This window comes from Rhineura floridana, chromosome 3, assembly GCF_030035675.1.
Source record: "Rhineura floridana isolate rRhiFlo1 chromosome 3, rRhiFlo1.hap2, whole genome shotgun sequence".
Classification (NCBI taxonomy): Eukaryota; Metazoa; Chordata; class Lepidosauria; order Squamata; family Rhineuridae; genus Rhineura; species Rhineura floridana.
Window position 1 is genome coordinate 73305160 of NC_084482.1, and position 21171 is coordinate 73326330.

At 40.2% G+C, this 21171-nt stretch overlaps 1 protein-coding gene across 1 annotated transcript in view; it reads left to right on the forward strand.

The window, feature by feature from the left end:
- Positions 1-20649, forward strand: part of RAB40B (RAB40B, member RAS oncogene family) — a 36421-nt gene extending 15772 nt beyond the window's left edge. The window contains exons 2-6 of the mRNA XM_061616543.1: positions 6983-7043; positions 7963-8023; positions 8461-8538; positions 9196-9418; positions 16150-20649. Of these exons, the coding sequence (XP_061472527.1) occupies positions 6983-7043; positions 7963-8023; positions 8461-8538; positions 9196-9418; positions 16150-16421 (695 nt within the window). The 3' untranslated portion in view covers positions 16422-20649. The remainder of the gene's footprint in view (positions 1-6982; positions 7044-7962; positions 8024-8460; positions 8539-9195; positions 9419-16149) is intronic.
- Positions 20650-21171: the final 522 nt, after the last annotated feature.

The following is a 21171-nucleotide window of genomic DNA, read 5'->3' on the forward strand; positions in this document are numbered from 1 at the left end:
TCCTGTCATTGCTTTTTAAGTATCTGTTTTATTTATTTATTAATTATTTGATTTATATCCCGCCCTTCCTCCCAGCAGGAGCCCAGGGCAGCATCATATCTACCGAAGACCCTAAATACCTTTTGCAGAGAATTTGTGCTATTTGAAGACAGATACATTTTCATAACATGAGAATAGGAGTAACCAAGGATGAAACGATTTATCACACACAAATATCAGAATATGGTGTGGAAAGAAAATTACCTAAGCCAGCACAATGCAAGAGAAAAATGGTTGGTGCGGGCTTGGCCTTCATACTGTATTAGTAATCTACAGCGGTAAATAAATATACAAGTCAGAAAATGTTTTTATTGAGTCTCTGGAGTCTTCATGAATTCATGAGATTTTGTCCTTCAGCATTGAATGGATACTTTTGAAAATGTGATAACCAAAATACTATAAAATATAAACATTTCAACAAAGAGGCAAATGAAAAGCCTAAATTCTGACTGCATGTGTATCAAACATTTGACTTCTAAATTCACAATTAGGATTCCCACCCACCCCCGAAGGTTTACTCAAGAGTCTCATATGAGCCCTTAATAATCCATTCCTTGGCTTTTCCAGATAGTTTACAGCACCACATACTAATGCTCAGGTAGCCTCGGTGGCACGGAGTGCGTTCTACCAGCTTTGGTTGGTGGCCCAGCTACGCCACTATCTGGACAGGGAAAACTTTGCTTCAGTTGTCCATGCTCTGGTAACCTCTAAATTAGACTACTGCAATGCACTCTATGTGAGGCTGCCCTTGAAGACGGTTCGGAAACTGCAGCTCGTGCAAAATGCGGCGGCCAGACTGATAACTGGGACCAGGCGGTCCGAACATATAACACCGATTCTGGCCCGCCTGCACTGGTTGCCTATATGTTTCCGGGCTCGATTCAAGGTGCTGGTTTTAACCTATAAAGCCTTGTACGGCATGGGACCACAATACCTGATGGAACGTCTCTCCCGATATGAACCTACCCGCACACTGCGCTCAACATCGAAGGCCCTCCTCCGGGTGCCTACTCAGAAAGAAGCCCGGAAGGTGACAACAAGAAAAAGGGCCTTCTCAGTGGTGGCCCCCGAACTATGGAATATTCTTCCTGATGAGATACGCTTGGCGCCAACATTATTATCTTTTCGGCGTCAGATAAAAACCTTCCTCTTCTCCCAGGCATTTTCAGCATTTTAGTAGTAATTAATATGCATTTTAGTGTGTGTTTAATTATGTTTTAATTCCTGATATTTTTAACTTATTTTTAAACTGCTTAATATGAGGTTTTAATTGTATGTCAGATGTTTTTTACCTGTTGTAAACCGCCCAGAGAGCTTCGGCTATGGGGCGGTATATAAATTGAATTAATAAAATAAATAAATAAATAAATAAATTACACAGAATCCAACAACTTCCCTCAACAAAGCTTCTGTTTGGGATACCCTGTGTTCCTAGCACACAAATCATAATATGTTGGGGAAATAGCAATTTTCCATTCCCCAGATAGTGGTGCCACTGATATCCAGACCACTGTCACTATGATGTGACATAACATCTCCTCTATTGGTGCCAGTCCTACCAATAGGCAGAGTGAGGCAGCCACTTCAGGCTGTAAGTGATCGTGGGAGGGGGAGTAGTGACGGCAAGTTGATAGGAGGGCAGAGTTTGTTTATTTATTTATTAAATTTGTGAATTGCTTTTCTTCACAAAAGTGAACCCAAAGTGACTTACAATAGAAAAAGTTAAAACCAGTATAAAAACTTAATGGTGGTGGAACAACCCACTCAATAAAAGAGGCTACAACATCAAGAGCCCTCCAAAATTAGGAGTCAAATGCCTGGGAGAAGAAATATATTTTTGTCTGGTGCCTGAAAATAGGTAATGATGGTGCCAGGTATGTTCTCTGGGGAGAGCATTCCATAAGCAAGGGGGCACCACTGAGAAGGCCTGCTGTCATGTTGCCACTTTCCACACCTTCCTTGGAGGGGGCACATGAAAAAGGCCTCAGATGCTGAATGCAGGGTCCAGGTTGGTTCATATAGCAATGACACAGGCTGGATGATGCTAGAGCGCAAGAGGCGAAAGACATGCTATGAGGCTGATTGGGCACAAGTAAAACATCATAAAACATCAAAATCGTGTCTACTATGTGGCAGTGAGGGTGGCAAAGAAGGCCTACTTCTCTGCCACCATTACATCCTCAAGTAGCTGTCCAGTGGAACTTTTCTGTATTGTCAGGGGTCTTTTGACATCAACTCCAGGAAATGGAGTTTTAAACCCTTCGGAGGCCCACTGTGAATTGTTTGCAAGGCACTTTGAGGGTAAAATTGCTTGCCTTCGTAGCAATCTTGATGCCCCATTCACATCTACTGTAGCCCCCGCAATGTGTCCAGTGCAATGTCTGCTGCAACTTCTTGGGAATGGTTTCAGTTGATGCTGCCTGATGACATGGACAAGGTGCTTCAATGTGTCCTCTCGACCCTTGCCCTTCTTGGCTTATTAAAGCTTGCCGAGAGGGTTTGACCAAGTGGATCCAGGATGTAGTCAACACGTCATTGCAGGAGGGAGTGGTTCCAGCCACCCTGAAAGAGGCCACTTTGATCCGACCACTCCTGAAAAAGCCCGCCCTGGATCCATTGGTTTGCGACAACTATGGCCCGGTCGGCAAACACCACCTTTTTAGGGAAGGTGATTGAGAGGGTTGTGGCGCAGCAATTGCAAGTACTCTTGGATGAAGCAGATTATCTTGACCCATTCCACTCTAGGTTGAGGCCTGGTTATGGGACTGAATCGGCCTTGGTCACCCTAATGGATGACCTCTATTGAGAGGACAGGGGGAGTACAACCCAGTTATTCTTACTTTATCTCTCTATGGCTTTTGATACCATTGACTATGGTGTCTTTCTGGGTTGACTTGGTGAAATGGGTATCGGAGGCACTGTTTTACAGTGGTTCCAATCCTATCTCCAGGATCGTTTTCAGGGAATAGCATTGGATGATTGTCTTTTGGCCCCCTGGCAGTTGTGCTGTGGGGTGCCACAGGGTACCATCTTGTCCCCCATGCTGTTAAACATCTATATAAAGCCCTTGGGAGTGGTCATCAGGAAATTTGAGTTGAGTTGATACCCAGCTGTATTACTCTCTAACATCTGAATTGGGAGAGGCCATGCAAGTCCTGAACCGCTGCCTGGACTCGGTGGTGGATTGGATGAAGGCCAATAAACTGAGTCTGAATCCTAGCAAGCCAGAGGCGCTGTGGGTTGGTGGTTCCTGAGTTCGGATAATTGGTCAGTTGCCTTCTTTGGATGGGATTGTACTCCCTCTGAAAGAGCAGGTCTGTAGTCTCAGGGTGCTCCTGGAACCATTTTTGTCACTAGAGGCCCAGGTGACCTCAGTGGCTAGGAGTGCCTTTTAGCAGCTTGGCTGGTAAGCCAGCGGCCATTTGTGGACCGGGATAGCCTGACCACTGTTGTCCATGCCCTGGTAACCTCCAGACTGGATTATTGTAATGTGCTTTATGTGGGGCTGCCCCTGAGGTTGGTCTGGAAGCTGTATCTGGTGCAAAATGCGGCGGTGAGACTGTTCACTGGGATTGCCAACATGTCACCCCATTGTGACATGTATTGCCAACATGTCACCCCATTGCTGAATGAATGGCACTGGCTACCTATTAGCTACTGGACTAAGTTCAAGGTGTTAGTTTTGGTCTACAAAGCCCTATATAGCTTGGGACCAGGATACCTGAAAGACCATCTTACTCCTTATATACCCAGTTGTTCACTGTGCTCTGCAGGTGAGGGCCTTCTATGGATACCATCTTACCAGGAGGTCCGTTCAATACAGCACAGGAAGTGGACCTTTAGTGTAGTGGCACCTACCCTTTGGAATTCCCTCCCCTTATATATTAGACAGGTGCTATAACATCTCTGTTATCCTAGTCTGCATCTGTGTTGGAATTGGTTTTTAATAAGTTTTTAAAGCTTTTTTTAAATAGATGTTTTTAAAGCTCTTTTTTTTAAAAAAATGTTGTTAAAGATGTTTTGTTTTAATCTGTTTTTAAGAATGTTTTTTTTAATATATTTTAAAGTCTGTTTTTATGATGTTTTAGAATGTTTTAGTGCTTTTTTTGCCGCCCTGAGCTCTTGTTGGGAGGAAGGGCAGGATATAATAATAATAACAATAACAACAACAACAACAACAACAACAACAATAATAATAATATAGGGAGAGGTGGTTCTTGAGGTATTAGGGTCCTGAGCTGTATAAGGCTTTATAGGTCAAAACCAGCACCTTGAATTGAACCCAGAAAGTAATTGGTAGCCAGTGTAGTTGTGCCAGAATTTGTGTTGTGTGGTCAGACTGTCTTGCCCCAGTGAGCAATCTGGCTGTTGAATCGTGCACTGGCTGCCATTTTGGAACTGTCTTCAAAGGCAGCCCCACATATAACACATTGCAGTAATCTAGGTTAGAGGTTACCAGGGCATAGACAACAGAAGTCAGGCTGTCTCTGTCAGATAAGGTTGTAGCTGGGCCACCAGCTGAAGCTGATAGAGTTATGTGTGCCCTGTGATTTGTCTGTGCCTTTTAAAGTAGCCTGCTACCCTCAGTGGAGGGCATCATCAGTATTCATTTAAGATTTAACTGCCAGCCCAGTCAGCTTCTTGTCCTTCATCTCTAGCTGCAAAATGCCTTGGGTTGTCTGTCTCTTGTGCATGTTGTGAACGTAATGCCAGCACTCAGCCTGCAAAGAGGTTTCTGAATGGGAGTAGAAATGGACTTGGTCTCAGCTCTCAAAGTGGAGAAGCCTTTCCTGCTAACTACGCTTTATTATTTATTTTGACACCATAGCTGGACTTGCTACTGAGGTAAAGCTGACAATGTGCTTCTCTAGAACCTGTCTTGAGAGTAATCATTCATCTACTATGGATTTGTACAAAGGCAACATTTTCAGGAGAACCCCCCCCCCAATGTAAAAGAGACTCTGTCTTTAAAATCCTGCCTCAGCAGCTAGATAACCATACAGACATAATGAAAAATATTAGTAGTCCAGAATTGGGTTTTTGTTCCTTTAAAGTAGAGATTTAAAAACCCAGGAGATATTAGTCTCTCTTAGTGAAGTAATGAAAATTTGCTTTTTAAAGAAATAAGAAAATGATCTTGAAATGGCAGAACATTGTGTGTCGCTCTAGGGTGGTGGTAGCCTGGCACTGTTGTTATTATTATTATTATTTTAAAGAACCACATATGCATCTCTCACCTTCAGTTACAGAACTGCTTCAGGGTCAGAAGGGGAAATTGAATACTTACTTCCAGAAATATAATTGGCACAAGCCAATAAGCATCTGCAGCACCTTGAACAATTATTTTCAGAAGGTGATTAATATACCCTAAAAATAATAAAGGGCTGTGCGTACATAAGACAATGTAATCATTGTCTCTATCTCATCTGCAATGTTTCTTCAGTTTGAAACCTGCTGGGGAAAAACCCCTAGTCAGATTGGTTCTGCAAAGCCCTCATGGAACAGGAAAAAAAATGTACCCATGTATTATAGGCAGTGATGGAATGGTTATAGTACCCCTTCCCCCCACATTGCTTTAAAAATGATCAGTCTTTTTTTAAAGGGTGAGGGAGGGAAATGTAATCCCTGTCTCCTACAGCAAGATTACATGTGGCATGGATATAGTGCTCTGGCCTTAGACCTGCAGTACTGTTGAACAAGAGCTAAAATGTAGTACTTCGAACTGATCTGAATGAGCTCTGAAGATCTGGGCATCACTAAGTTTTTTGGTTACTCCTCATCTGTGGTAGAACATAAGAAGCTCCTTTATACCAAGTCAGACCATTGGTCCATCTAGCTCAGTATTAGGGATGGAGGAGGAATGTGTTTTAAACAGATTTATATATGGAGTTTGGTAATTCTGACAACCTTTGGTCACATCAGACCACTTCTTGTATTTAGTGCCTGCTTATGTCTTAGCTGCTTGTGCATTGGTATTGTTTTTTAAAAGCTCATCGAATTATATTTATTTGATATGCAGAATTAATACATATGCTATACATATAATGCATATGTATTAATTATTACTGCTGGTGCTGTTATTAATTAAATGTATTATCTGCCCTTCACCCAAAGGTCCCAGTACAGGTTACAACAGTTTTAAAATACATCATTATAAACAGTTAAAAACCACCTAAAATCACAGCATCACATAAAATAGGGTGGGTCCTAAAAATATACATCTCATGTGTTAAAGGCCAGGGTGAGGAGCCATTATATTTCTGCAGCAAAAATTGATAAGAGCCAGTGTGGTGTAGTGGTTAAGGTGCTGGACCACGACCTGGGATACCAGGGTTCAAATCCCCACACAGCCATGAAGCTCACTGGGTGACCTTGGGCCAGTCACTGCCTCTTAGCCTCATGAAAACCCTATTCATAGGATCGCCATAAGTCGGAATCGACTTGAAGGCAGTACATTTACATTTTTTTAATACCGTTATATGCATTGTTTTATTACCTGTTCGTATACTGGTTACTTTAGGAAACTTGGGGTGATAATTGTTTGTATTTTTAGTAGAATCAGTTAAAAAAAGTAGCTTTCCTCATAGAGATCAAGTCAGGATTTTTTAAGAAATGCGTAGATAAGCTCAACATCAAGGTTTTCAGAAAATTCTATCCCTACTTAGCATTGCAGAGACCCTCTTAAGTCTTTAGATGAGGATCTCTCCTAGGACTATCTGGAGATATGGGGGATTAAACTGGAGGTCTTTTGCATGCAAAGCAGATGCTCTTCCACTGAGTTATGGCCCTTCCCCATATATTTGGCTGTTCCTCTTTTTTAAATGGTTTAATACTATTACAGTGCATTAACATTGGCATGTTCTCTCTTGGTCACTTTGTATGGTGGAAAAAATAGACATGTTTTTAGTATCTTAAAATTTCACCTCACTTTTCTCTGTTCCAGGTATTGATTACAAGACAACAACAATACTTCTGGATGGCCGTCGAATAAAGCTGCAGCTCTGGTAACTGTTTGTACTATGCACTTTGTCTGGATAACGTTCCTGTGCTTTGAAAACAGTTCATGGTGGAAGTGTTTAGATGTAAAGTCAAATTTATTTTAAAGTTGACTAGGAAATGCCATTGCACTACTCCTTGCACTAATGCAGCTATTTAGTTACATATCACCCCAAGTTTTAGTCATTCTGTCCACAAGTCTTTTGTACAAAAGAACTATAGTTGGTTAGAGATAAAGGGGGCAACTGTGAAATTAATGGATTTCTCTGTACATGTACAAGGAGCACATGCAGTGGCTGTCCAGGGTTTCAGGCAGGAGTCTCTCCTAGCCCTACCAAGAGATGCTGGGGATTGAACATGGGACCTTCTGCATGCAATGGAGATGCTCTACCACTGGGCAACACCCCTTCCCCAAAGCTGCCCTCTGTTCATGTATAGGTAAAGTTATAAATGTTCATAATTTGAGAAATGAGCACATTACAAAAATTAGATTATTAGAAGGTATATAGTAGGAGTACAAGATTACCCATGTAGATTCAGTGGATGATCCTATTGAAATGCATGATGCCAGTGTGTAGTGGCAAGAATGTTGGACTAGGATCTGGAAGGCTGTGATTCAGATCCCCACTTAGCCATGAAGTTCACTTGGTGACCTTGGGCCAGTCACCGTCTCTCAGCCTAACCTCGATTGTTTTTCCCATAAGGCAAAGGGAAGCATGCCAATGAAGAGAGCAAAGCATACAAAGACCAGAGAAGAATTCAACAAGAACTCTGTTTTATTTGAGGATGGTTTCTGTTGCCAGTTTATTGAGGAGAAAGCCATTCATATGTACTGGTTAATCTGTACTGATATTTATAGTTTACGAATGCCTCACTTTTCAGAATGGAAAGGACTATGTAATGGTAACTGTGATATATCTTCTACAGGGACACGTCTGGGCAAGGTAGATTCTGCACTATATTTCGTTCCTATTCCAGAGGGGCCCAGGTAACCACAATGCTACCATCTCTGAAGGTTGTATCCAATGTTAGTCTTACTCAGAGTAAACCCATTGAAATTAAGGGACTTGACTAACTTCAGTCCATTAATTTCAGTGGGTCTGTCCGCTCTGAGGAAAACAACCCATAAATGTGTCATTATGGAGGAACTAACTGAAAAAAGCTATAATAAGGGGGGAAACCTCATTTATTAAACTTATTTACTGTAATATATGCAATAAAATTGTTATACAGTTTGTTGCTGAATCCAGGAAGCATCGTGTGAGCAAGGAGAAAAAAATATTTTACAGAAATGTTCAGTTTTGTTCAGTTCCCAGTCTCCTTCTCTTCCTCCTGGCTAAATAAAGAATAATTACATAAGATTGTACAATGTAGTATGTGCCTTATCTATGTGTCAGGCTAATCTAATCTTCTTTATTTACTCAGGGTGTGATACTGGTATATGATATTACAAATCGCTGGTCATTTGATGGCATTGATCGATGGATAAAGGAGATAGATGAGGTAAGGCATATCTCTGAATGTTGTATATAATGCTGAAAAAAGTGATTGAACTACATGATGACTGATTGGGATGGCCAGAATGTGAGTGGCTGAAAACACATGACAAATCCAACTGAAGATGGCCTAAAGCCCATTTGTAGGATTTTGCTAGTGGCCCAACTAGTTCAGCATCCTGTTCTTATAGTGGGTGATCAAATGCCTGTGAGCAGCCTGCGAGCAGGACCTGAGGGCATTAGCACTCTCCTTTCCTGTGGTTCCTAGCAACTGATGTTCAGAAGCGTACTGCCTGTGGCAGTAGAGATAAACCATAGCCATCGGTTAGTAGCCATTGATAACCTTATCCTCTATGAATTTGTCCAATCCTCATCTAAAGTTATCTTCTTTATACAGCATTAATTTTATTTTGAAGGTTTTTTAGTATTCTGTAACATATTAGGCTATGACTTATTTTTTTACCCCCTGCTGGTTAGGTGTAGTTTTTATATTTTCTTGTATTTGATTTTTTTTATGGAAGTCATCAAAAGCACTATGGAAAAAGGGATTTAAAAGTTATTAAACTTTCTTCTTCTTATTGTTATTATTATTGTTGTTGTTATTTTGTTGACGAAGAAGTCTAGAGACTTGTAATCTAACATTTTACTGTTTTTCTTAACTCAGCATGCTCCTGGTGTACCCAAAATCCTTGTTGGTAACCGCCTACATCTAGCATTCAAACGACAAGTTTCTACTGAGCAAGCACAGGCCTATGCTGAAAGACTAGGCATGACATTCTTTGAAGTAAGCCCACTCTGTAACTTCAACATCACAGAGTCCTTTACAGAACTTGCAAGGATAGTGTTAATGAGACATGGAATGGACCGGTTGTGGAGGCCAAACAAAGGTAAGTAATACAAAAGCATTTGCAAGGGTGCTTAACCCATGATCCAGATTAGGGCCAGCAAGTCACACGAAATGGCCCACTAGCCCCCAAAGCTTTTATCTCCTTACCTCAGTGTTGTAATGCTGAGCACCTGAATGAGGAGATAATCTTTAAAGGTAGAAAGATTTTAAGAGTAAAAGGTAGCATTTTCTCCCAGAGCAAGAGCGAGAGAGAGCGCTGTGTGTTTGTGTGAGAGAATGCTGTGTCCCTGCATATGAGTGAGTGTGCTGTATGGTGTGTGTGTACGTGCACACACACATGTATACATTAGCCATGCCCACCACTAACATGTAGCCCTGGGAGTGGGGGCTGACCGTTAGTGCAGCCCTCGGGTCAAAAAAGATGATCCACCCCTTTTTTATCAGATATTCAAATTTTAGAAATTTAAAGAATTGTGAGAATTTAAACCTTAATATTTTGAAAAATGTTTTCACCTAATTACAAATATCTTTCTGATAGGAGTTTGGTTTTTTACGTAACTTGGCAGGATTTTTTGTTTTTTACTGCGGCCTGGTGTAATGGTGGGCTCCTGTAAACCAGGGTTGCTAATTTTTTTTGGGCTGGAGGGCTACATTAACCTATGGCCAACTCTCCATGGGGCAAAGTGTACAAGAGTGTGTGGCTAACTTTTTTGACACATTGGGGGGGGGTCCCAAAAACCTTTTGGCATCACAGGACCCATAGAAGTGAGAAATAAAAATAAATAATAATTGTGGAGGCCTACAAAAAACTTTGGCATCAGAGTGTGGGAACTCTGGAAGCAGTCAAAAATTCTTATTTGTTTTAAAAAATACAAATTTGCCACAAAAAAACCTCTTAGGGTGGTATGCAGGTTGTAAGTTAGCTACCCCAGCTGTAAACATTATGACAGTTAGGAGCCAATCTTGAGAACACACTTCCTTCCCTTGTCTACTTTAAGCATGGCTTAGCATTACAACAGTACCAGTGCTAATCATGGTAAATATTTACGGTTTCTGGCAAAAACAACAAAGTCTTGTCATATCTTAAAGGCTAATACATTTATTATGGCATAAGCTTTTATGAACTAGAGTCCACTTCAACAGATGCATTATGTTATCCTGAGTTAAAGGTTTATATACTAACACGTTAGTAGTGTTGAGATCGTAAACAGTGAGGTCAAAAGGAAATTAAATACAGATGATGAATACGTGGCTATACACACAAAAATTTTTTATAGTAATAACACAGTCATCTCGGCATTGGTAAGTGTCTGGGGAGGGTGAAATGCCCTCCCCCAACCACCTGGAAATATCCACTTTTTTTGGATATTGTCATTTCTGAAGTTAGATTTGTTTCCATTTATATCTTTGCATTGAGGTTGGCCTGTTTGCCCTATATAGAATGCAGAAGGGCAGGGCTGGCAGATGACGGACACAAATCTGACATCAGAAATGGCAACATCCAAAAACCTGCGGGGGGCATTTCATCCTCTCAGAACACTCTGTAACTGACCTTAAAGTGGCCACCCTTGAACAATGGAACTTCAAAGGGAGATTGCAACATGAAACTGCTAAATTACTATTTATCAAGAGGTTCAGTTCTAATGGACTGAATGGGACATTAAAAAAAAAAATCATACTACATGTTGTTGATTGGCTTACCGATGCCAGGTTGTCTGTTATAACCACAATTTTGTAGTAGCCATTGTTAATAACATAATTATCATAATCTGTACTTTTCTGTGTTTCATTTCCTTCTGACTTCACTGTTTACAATCCCCACCGTACGTTTGCATATATACCTGTAACTCAGGATAACACTTCATGTTTCTGGTGAAATGAAATGTAGTATATAAAAGCTTGAGAGCCGGGGTGGCTTAGTGGTTAGAGTGTTGGACTATGACCTGGGAGCCCAGGGTTCGAATCTCCACACAGCCATGAAGCTCACTGGGTGATCTTGGCCCAGTCACTGCCTCTCAGCCTCAGAGGAAGGCAATGGTAAAGCCCCTCTGAATACCTCTTACCATGAAAACCCTCTTCATAGGGCCACCATAAGTCAGAATCGACTTGAAGGCAGTACATTTACATTTTATACAAAGGCTTATGCCACAATAAATTTGTTAGCTTTTAAGGTGCCACAAGACTGTTGTTTTTAACATTTACCATGTTCATTCTTTTAAAAATTTATTTATAGTTTTTTCAATTTTTTTGAATATTTTATGTATAGAAAAAACCCCAACAAATTACAAATGCAATAAACATTAATAATTAAAGAAATTTACAATGAACGATCAGTATGTACCAATGTGGAGATAGGGCAGGGGCGAGGGGGACTCAATTACTGGCCCAAACAAGTCTGTGTAGAGGCTCCACAAATCTGATAATTTTCCATCCTGTTCCCACTTTTTCTTAAGTGGGTCATGTTTTCCATCATTGTATGATCAGGGGAGAGGATGCGTCCTTCAAATGTTAAGGTGTAACCATGTTCATTCTCAACTGGGATTTGCAAACCTACTTCAAAGCCTTGTTTCAGACTCTGCTGAAAATGGGCCTCCTGAAGAGGAAGGAAAGGTACTTGTGACTTGCAAAACCTAGGGAGCCAGTGTTAACATCTGAAGGATACATTGCCAAGGCTTTTGAATCTACCTCAGAACTGGAAGGATCGAGAATTGCCACCCACTAAAGAATATTAATAAGTGCCTGCAGGCTATACATAAGTGTTCCTTTAAGAAGGAGAGGAGAACAGAGTGGATGTTCCTAACACTGAAGTAATGTTTATCTAAAATTATGAATACTTCAGTGGACCCCCGGAGTCACAAACTAGAAATAAAAGTAGAGGATTTTAAGAAATGCAATGCTGTTGTAATATCTATAGAAAATAATGGTGTCCCATCCAAATGAGAACATTTAAAAAAGATTGTTCCTACGCATAGTACATGAGGTATGCCACCAAAAATAGTGAATTGGTGCCAAATGTGCTGAATAGGATTTAATGTGAATTTTTGCAAGATCTATACCTCAGGAGTTTATTTATTTATTTATTATTTTATTTATTATATTTATGTCCCACCCTTCCTCCCAGAAGGAGTCCAGGGCGGCAAACAAAATACTAAAAACAATCCAAAACATCTTAAAAACAAAAGACTTTAAAACATATTAAAACAAAGCATCTTAAAAGCATCTTTAAAAAAAATAATTAGACATCTTAAAAAGCAATTCCAGCACAGACGCAGACTGGGATGAGGTCCCTGCTTAAAAGACTTGTTGAAAGAGGGAGGTCTTCAGTCGGCACCAAAAAGATAACAGGGATGGTGCCTGTCTAATATTTAAGGGGAAGGAATTCTGATGGGTAGGTGCCACAACACTAAAGATCTGCTTCCTGTGTTGTGTGTAACTGACCTCCTGATAAGCTGGTATCTCCAGAAGGCCCTCAACTGCAGAGTGCATTGATCAACTGGGATGATCTTTCAAGTATCCTGGTCCCACGCAGCATAAGACTTTGTATATTTATTTATTTATTTAATATCCCGTCCTTCCTCCCAGTAGGAGCCCAGGGCAGCATGGTATACCAAAACCAGAACCTTGAACTTGGCCTGGTAGCTAAGGGGCAGCCAGTGCAATTCTTTCAGCAGCGTGGTGACATGTTGACAATACCCTGTCCTAGCAAGCAGTCTCGCTGCCACATTTTGCGTCAGCTGCAGCTTCCGGACCAACCTCAACAGCAGCCCCACATAGAGTGCATTACAGTAATCCAGCCTCAAGGTTACCAGTACACGGACAACAGTGGTTAACTATCCTGGTTCAGAAACGGCTGCAGCTGTCTTACCAGCCGAAGCTGATAGAAGGCACTCCTAGCCACTGGGCATTGGAAAATAGATGGTGACCTTGCCGTTATCACTGTCTTATGTGCTTTTTATGATTGTGAATTTGGAGCCCAGTTCTCAGTTCCATAGATGTGAACTTTGGGATGGGATTTGGTTCTCAAGCCCCCCCTGGATTCTCCCTGGGGGGCGCACCCCCACTAAGGCAGCCAGTGCCAGGCAGTATTGACAGGCTCATATGATGGACTCAGTTACAACAGCAGCTGCAGCAGAAGACTGCCGCATCTCTCTATTATGTCTTACTACAGTTTCCATGATTCTTTGGAGCTTTGTTCCTTTTCCCCAGTATTTGTTTGTGTATGTGTGTGTGTTTATTAAGAATTTATACCATTCCTTAAAGGGCATATGGCCCTCACAAAGTGGCTTAGTCCTTAACCCTCGCTCCACCCACTTTCTTTGGAGCAACAGACTGCAAGGCCACAGTTAGGTCCAGCAGGCTGCAAAGCTGTGAAGAAGACTGAACTAGGTAAGTCAAGAGCCTCCACAATATTAAATATAAACAAAGTCTTCAGCATATTTTATAGAGACAATAACCATTTTGTCAGAGTTTGGGGGGTGTCTCTCAGTCACCATGAAAAACAACAATAAATAGTCTGTGAGACTTTAATAACTGTTCTTATTATGGCATAAGCTTTTGTAGGCCAGAGCCTACTTCTATCTATCATCTATCATTTTAATGAGTTTTAAATAACATATTTCACAATAAACAAAGAAACAAATAATCAAACAATGATTTTTAAAAAATCATCTAAATGGAATCAGGTGCCATATTGAGATTGTTTTGAAGTTAAGCTCTTGTGTTCCTGACCTTAACAATGTTCAGATTTGTAATTGAATGGCCAAGAAAGTTACTATTGTCAGGTTGGTCTGGATGATATCTTTGGGTCGACTTTCCAGGCTCTGATTTTGAATCTCTATAGATAGCGGACAAACCTGCTGAATTAGTCAAACCAGTTCCTTTCATAAGCTAATGGGTCCAGACAGGTCCATCAAGCGTCCCATTAACATACATAAGGATTTGGCCAAGAAAAGATGTGATTCCATTGGAACAAGAGTAGCCCCCCTCACCTGGCTGGGCAGGAAGTGGTCTGTGTGTATTAATGAGTTTGATTTGGAGCTGGAAAAACAGAGGCTTGCTCTCTGTGCTGAATCCCAAGCTAGAAATCTAACAAGGAATCAAGACCTGTTGGAGTGTTAATGCTGTGGGCCCCTCTATCTTACACTCAGGTTGTATATATGTGTAAATAAACCATATGAAGACACCATAGTCTGCTGACTTTTATTCCAAGGAAACCAAACCCTGGGTAAGTACAGAAATCCCTGGAAATTTTGCACTGCTCAGAGATTGGGGTGTGCGCAACACTATATATCCATACTGCCTGATTCTTCACTCGTGCATCTGAAGAAGTAGGTGCTACATAAGAAAGCTTACGCCTTTTAAAAAATACTTATTCAAAGTGCCATAGACTTTTTCTTTGCTGATGCTACAGAGTAACATGGCTACTCCTCTCCTGTTTTTTATATACAAAAAGAAACTGCTTAAAAGAGTGAGTAACAAAGAGGGTTTTGTCAGGTAATGTGAGCTTGTTCAGCTGGCCAGCTTGAGCCAACATGAGATGGTCTTTACCCTGGTCTTAAACTATGGTCTGTGCCCAAATATTTTTGGGTGAGCACCCCGAGTTACTTATTTTTGTTCTATATGTTGGGATAGATGCCCTAATCTGTGCTGTGCTCCCACAAGATGTTCTGGGCCAGGTGGCATCTCATAGGGGACATTCTCCCCTTTGCTCAGGTGTATGATTCATCATTCTCCATCTGTGCTAGATCTACTAGCCTACGATTGCACAAAGGAGTATGAGCTACCAAAATGTGTGTGCATGAAAAATGGGCTCATGTGCACTGATGTGTGCAAACTCCCCAACTGTAGCAATGAGGACTTGAGTACAGATGATGGTGAACATCTGTTTTAGGAGGAGATTGATATCATTATGATGGCCAGTTTTAAAATGAACAAGTTAGATCATATATGCTCAGGAGAAACTACATTTCAGTTAATATGTGAAATTGTGCAGTTTTTTTGTGAAGTTGCTATAGTTGACAGTGCCTTGTACAAAAAGAAAACTGTGGGCTAGACTCACCTCTATGGCAACTCTACAGGGGACATTCCCCTTGTGGTGTGGAAGTGTCATTTAGGGCGGCCCAATACTCATTTTGGGGTGCACAGCTACAGTTTCCCTTATTCATATCTGCAGACTGCGGTCAGTGCTCATTGATTGGATTTGCGCAAAAACAACACCTTTTACCCCAGGGAATGATGATGCATTTCAAAGGGGAGAGTTTCCTAGTGATGAAGATGTGTGATATGAGATATAACTTAGATTTTGTGGTGTGGGATCAAATAAACTATCTAGCCTAGTCACGCAATTTATTGAAAAAGGAGCTGGGAATTGAGCACCAAATTTAGGATCATAAAAAAACACATAAGATAGTGATTAACTGCAAGGTCACCACCTATTTTCCAATTACTGAAAAATCATGTTCAAGCCTTATTCAGCACACTTTGTTCCAATTTCAGTCTTGGCTCCTGTACTAACATCCATTGTTTCAGACCTTAAGAATATTAGAGACTGATTCTGTCATATTTTCCTTTGTTAGAGCTTTCTAGAAGCCTCCATTCTGTAAAACTTGAAAGACTGTCTTAATTCAACTGGGAAAGCACTTTAGCGACAGTGAAAATAAATAGAGAGCTGTGAAAAATAGTCAAGGCAAAGTTGTTTGCTCTGCCACCTTGTGGCTATACAGAATCATGTTATGTCTAATCTTAATTCATGTTTTTGTTTTTTGTTTTAAGTCTTGAGTTTGCAAGATCTTTGTTGCCGCTCCATAGTTTCATGCACCCCTGTGCACCTTGTTGACAAACTTCCACTACCTGTTGCCTTAAGAAGCCATCTCAAATCATTCTCTATGGCCAATGGTCTTAATGCTAGGATGATGCATGGTCGTTCCTACTCTCTCACTGCCAGCAACAACAACAAAGGAAACAGTCTGAAGAAAGCCAAAATCATCTGTCCACTCCAGAGCCCTCCAAAACACTGCACCAGAAATAGCTGTAAAATCTCTTAAGCTTCTCATTGGAAAGGTTTGGCCAGAGCCTTTAACACAAGGACTCATATAGTCAGGTTTGTTGTGTATATTGCATTGCAGAAACAGAACAAAATAAAATGTTATTTTGGAGTAATTTGTTTTTAATAAAGCTGCTTCCAGATGTATGATGCACTCTGTGCAAACAAAGGAATGTGAAACTTTGTTGTTGGATTTTTTTATATATCCATTTTGATGTGCTGGGGACTTTGTGTGTTTTATAAAGGGAATAATTTATCTCACAGTACTGAGCTTTTGATGACACAATCTCAGAAGTGAGTCGTTTTTAATTGCTCAAATATTGTTCAAGCACAACATTTTATTTGCAGTTAAATAGGAATCAGTGTCAGTCTGTAGATTCAGGCAGTTTTTAACCACAATGTATTGTATACATTGTAAAAGATACAATAGTGAAACAATTCTTGTGATTTTGCAGTAGAGCATCTGAAAATAGTTCTGTACAGTTTCCTCAGTGATTTTGACGCACTACTTTGAGCTATCAGTGTGTATATGCAATATGCACAAGATTTTCATGTATAAAATATTTGATAAAAGTTTTTTGCTATGTTGTTTAGGGATTAATCTGTGGTTTATATGCTTATTTTTCTGGTAAATCTACATTTTTGTATTGGATATTCGAGTGATCAGTTATATAGCAAGAAAAAGCCAAAGACATCAGATGTATTTGCAACACATTAGTAAGAAGAATGTGATTTGAAAAGCTGCTTTATCAGGAAAGGACGCTATTTAAAAATAAAACACTAAAAAAGTCCTGAAAAGTGTTAATGTGTTTTTTTCTCTACTTAAATATTTTCCTGAACTCCCAAGGGTTTAAGGCAGATGGCTTTCATTCATAATTTATTCATGACTTGGTTAAAGGGCTGTCTCCCAGTCTAGCCTGTGAGAGGTCAGGAAGATGCTTAAATTGAACAGCCTGATTCTATGTGGTGAGGCTAATTGTTGGTTTTTAACTAAGCTGGAGGTATTTTTTTTTCTGTTGCTGTGCTGTTCTATTGTAAATTGATTTGTTTTTAACATGGTTTTGATTATTTTATATGGTTCAGTTTGATTTGAACTGAAACATTTTTATAGTGTATCTTAGATTCCCTCCCCCCCATTTTTTGGTTTACTTTATTTTTATCTTTATTGGGGAGAGGTTTCTGAACAGCATTTGTCCCGCATTACCCTTTGCTGCTGCCACCACCATCTTCCAGGAGAACAGAACCAGGATCCACATGACACCATCAATAAAACCTGATGTTCCAGATCTACTATTGTGAGGGCAATATAATCTGGCTATGACATATTTTATTATTGCAATCCACTTTAAGAATATAAGATGATGCTGGATCAGACCAAAGGCCCATCTGGTTGAGCATCCTGTTCTCACAGTGACCAACCAGATGCCTCTGGGAACTTCACAAGCAGGACATTAGCGTAGCAGCACTCTTCCCCATTTGTGCTCCTCAGCAACTGGTATTCAGAGGCATACTGCCTTACAATACTGGGGGTAATACACAGCCATCTTCGCTACTAGCCACTGCTAACTTTGTTCTTGTTATGTGCCTTCAGGTCGATTTTGACTTATGGCGGCCCTATGAATCAGTGACCTCCAAGAGCATCTGTTATAAATCACCCTGTTCAGATCTTGTAAGTTCAGGTCTCTGGCTTCCTTTATGGAACCAATCCATCTCTTGTTTGGTCTTCCTCTTTTTCTACTCACTTCTGTTTTCCCCAGGATTATTGTGTTTTCTAGTGAATCATGTCTTCTCATGATGTGTCCAAAGTATGATAACCTCAGTTTCATCATTTTAGCTTCTAGTGATAGTTCTGGTTTAGTTTGTTCTAACATCCAATTATTTGTCTTTTTCGCAGTCCATGGTATCTGCAAAGCTCTCCTCCAACACTACATTCCAAATGAGTTGATTTTTCTCTTATCTGCTTTTTTCACTGTCCAACTTTCACATCCGTAAATAGAGACCGGGAATACCATGGTCTGAATGATCCTGACTTTAGTGTTCAGTGATACATCTTTGTATTTGAGGACCTTTTCTAGTTCTCTCATAGCGCCCTCCCCAGTCCTAGCCGCCTTCTAATTTCTTGATTATTGTCTCCATTTTGGTTAATGACTGTGCCAAGTTCAATGTCCTCACTGTCAACTTTAAAGTTACATAAATCTTCTGTTGTCATTACTTTAGTCTTTTTGACGTTGAGCTGTAGTCCTGCTTTTGTGCTTTCCTCTTTAACTTTCATCAGCATTCATTTCAAATCATTACTGTTTTCTGCTAGTAGTATGGTATCATCTGCATATCTTAAATTATTGATATTTCTCCCTCCAATTTTCACACCTCCATCTTGGTCCAATCCTGTTTTCCGTATGATATGTTCTGCATATAGATTAAACAAATAGGGTGATAAAATACACCCTTGTCTCACACCCTTTCCGATGGGGAACCAATCTGTTTCTCCGTATTCTGTCCTTACAGTAGTCTCTTGTGCAGAGTAGGTTGCGCATCAGGACAATTAGATGCTGTGGCACCCCCATTTCTTTTAAAGCATTCCATACTGATAGCTTTATTCTCCATGAATTTGTCTTAGCCTGTCTTAAAGCCATCCAAGTTGGTGGCCATTACTACATCATGCAGTAGCTAATTCCATTGTTAAACACTTTGCGATGTGAAGAAGTATTTCTTTTTCTCTGTCGTGAATCTTCCAACTCTCTGCTTCATTGGGTGTCCGTGGGTTCCAATATTATGAGAAAGTGAAAAAACTTTATGTATCCACTTTGTCCACACCATACATAATTGTATGCACCTCTATCATGCTCTCCCCTTTATTCAGCATTTTTCTAAACTAAAAGTGCCAAATAACCTTTCCTTACAGGGGAGTCGTTCCAGCCTCTCGATCTTTTTGGTTGCTTTTTTGCGCACTTTTTCAAGCAATACAATATCCTTTTGGAGGAGAGATGACCAGAACTACAGTTTTCCAAGTCTGGGTGAACCATAGATTTATATAAAGACAGTTTGCTTTTCATTCCCTTTCTTAATGGCCCATAACATGGAATTCATCTTTTTCAACATGCTATACACTAGGTCACATTTTCATTGAGCTATCCACCACAACTCCAATGTCTTTCCTGGTCAGTCATTGCCAGTTCAGTTCAGCATATATGTGAAGTGGGGAGTAGCCTCAATGTACATACTTGCTTACCCTGAATCACATTTGCCATGTTAATGCCATTCATCCAGTCCTCACAATCCCTTTTTGTTTTTACCACCCTAAAAAATTTTGTGTCATCAACAAATTTGGCTCCTCCGTTGCTCACCCCTAACTTTGTGAACAAGTTAAAAAGCACAGTGGCTACTGTGGGGTACCCACTTTTTACACACAGACAGAACTGGGAGAACTCAATTTGTTCTAGCTCTCTTTTTGGTTTTTTAGTCTATTACTCATCCATAAGAGGATCTGTCTCTTATCCTATAACTACTAAGCTTACTCAGAAATCTTTGGTGAAGGTTAGGTACTTCATCAAAAGTTTTTCAAAAGTCTAAATGTACAATGCCAACAAGAACACTTCTATCTATATACTAAAAGAACTCTAAAAGGTCAGTAAGATAGGACTCACTTTGAGGAAGCTGTGCTTGTTCTTCTCCAGCTAGACTTGTTATTCTATATGCATGATGATTCTATCTTTAATAGAGTTTTTCACCCATTTCCCCAGAACAGATGTTAAGTTAACCAGCCTACTGTTTCCCAAATCCTCTCTGGATCCCTTTTTTAAAATTTGTGCTACATTAGCCACTTTCCAGTCCTCTGATATAGAGGCTGATCTTGAGGACAAGTTACATAGTTTTGTTAGAAGATAAGCAATTTCGCATTTGAGTTCTTTGAGAATTCTTGAGTATATGCTATCTAGACCCAGTGATAGGGATGGAAAGATTTGTCTCTTTCGGTTCTCTCAGTTTCTCATTTTTCCAATGTTAAATTCAGTTCTCTACATTTCTGCAGCAATCTGTGATTTTTTTTTAAATCCTCATGAAAATTCTTCACCATTTTAGTGGAATTTCTCTAAACACATTTTTGTAGATAGTTTTGACAAAGGTACACATTTTTGGAAGCCATTTCTCATCATGCCTTTTTGCATGTTATTTTCACTTATGTATGCATTTTATGCACATTTTCCCCTAATATATGCATTTTTGTAAATGTTGTTTAGTTGGTGAACTGCATCCCAAAATTCTAATAAAAGCGAATTTCAAATGATGGCTGTGTTTCAGTTCTCATATTGTTTTGGAAATTGTGAATTTGATAAATTCTGCTTGAAATGCGAACTGAATAGAAATTCTCACCCATCCCTACCCCGTGATTTGTTTTTTAATTTGTATGACCTGGGAGACCAGGGTTCGAATCGCTACATAGCCATGAAGCTCACTGGGTGACCTTGGGCCAGTCACTGCCTCTCAGCCTCAGAGGAAGGCAATGGTAAACCACCTCTGAATACCGCTTACCATGAAAACCCTATTAATACGGTTGCCATAAGTCGGAATCTACTTGAAGGCATTCCATTTCATTTTTCATTTGTCTCAGTTACTCAGACTCCCTTTCTAAGAAAGGCAAAAGGCACTTTCTCTTTCAGTCACAAGGATCTTCTGCTGTGAAGACAGATGCAACAAATTAATTCAGCTTCTTTGCATCTCTTTTTTCTCCTTTAGCATACCCTTGAGTCCCTTAG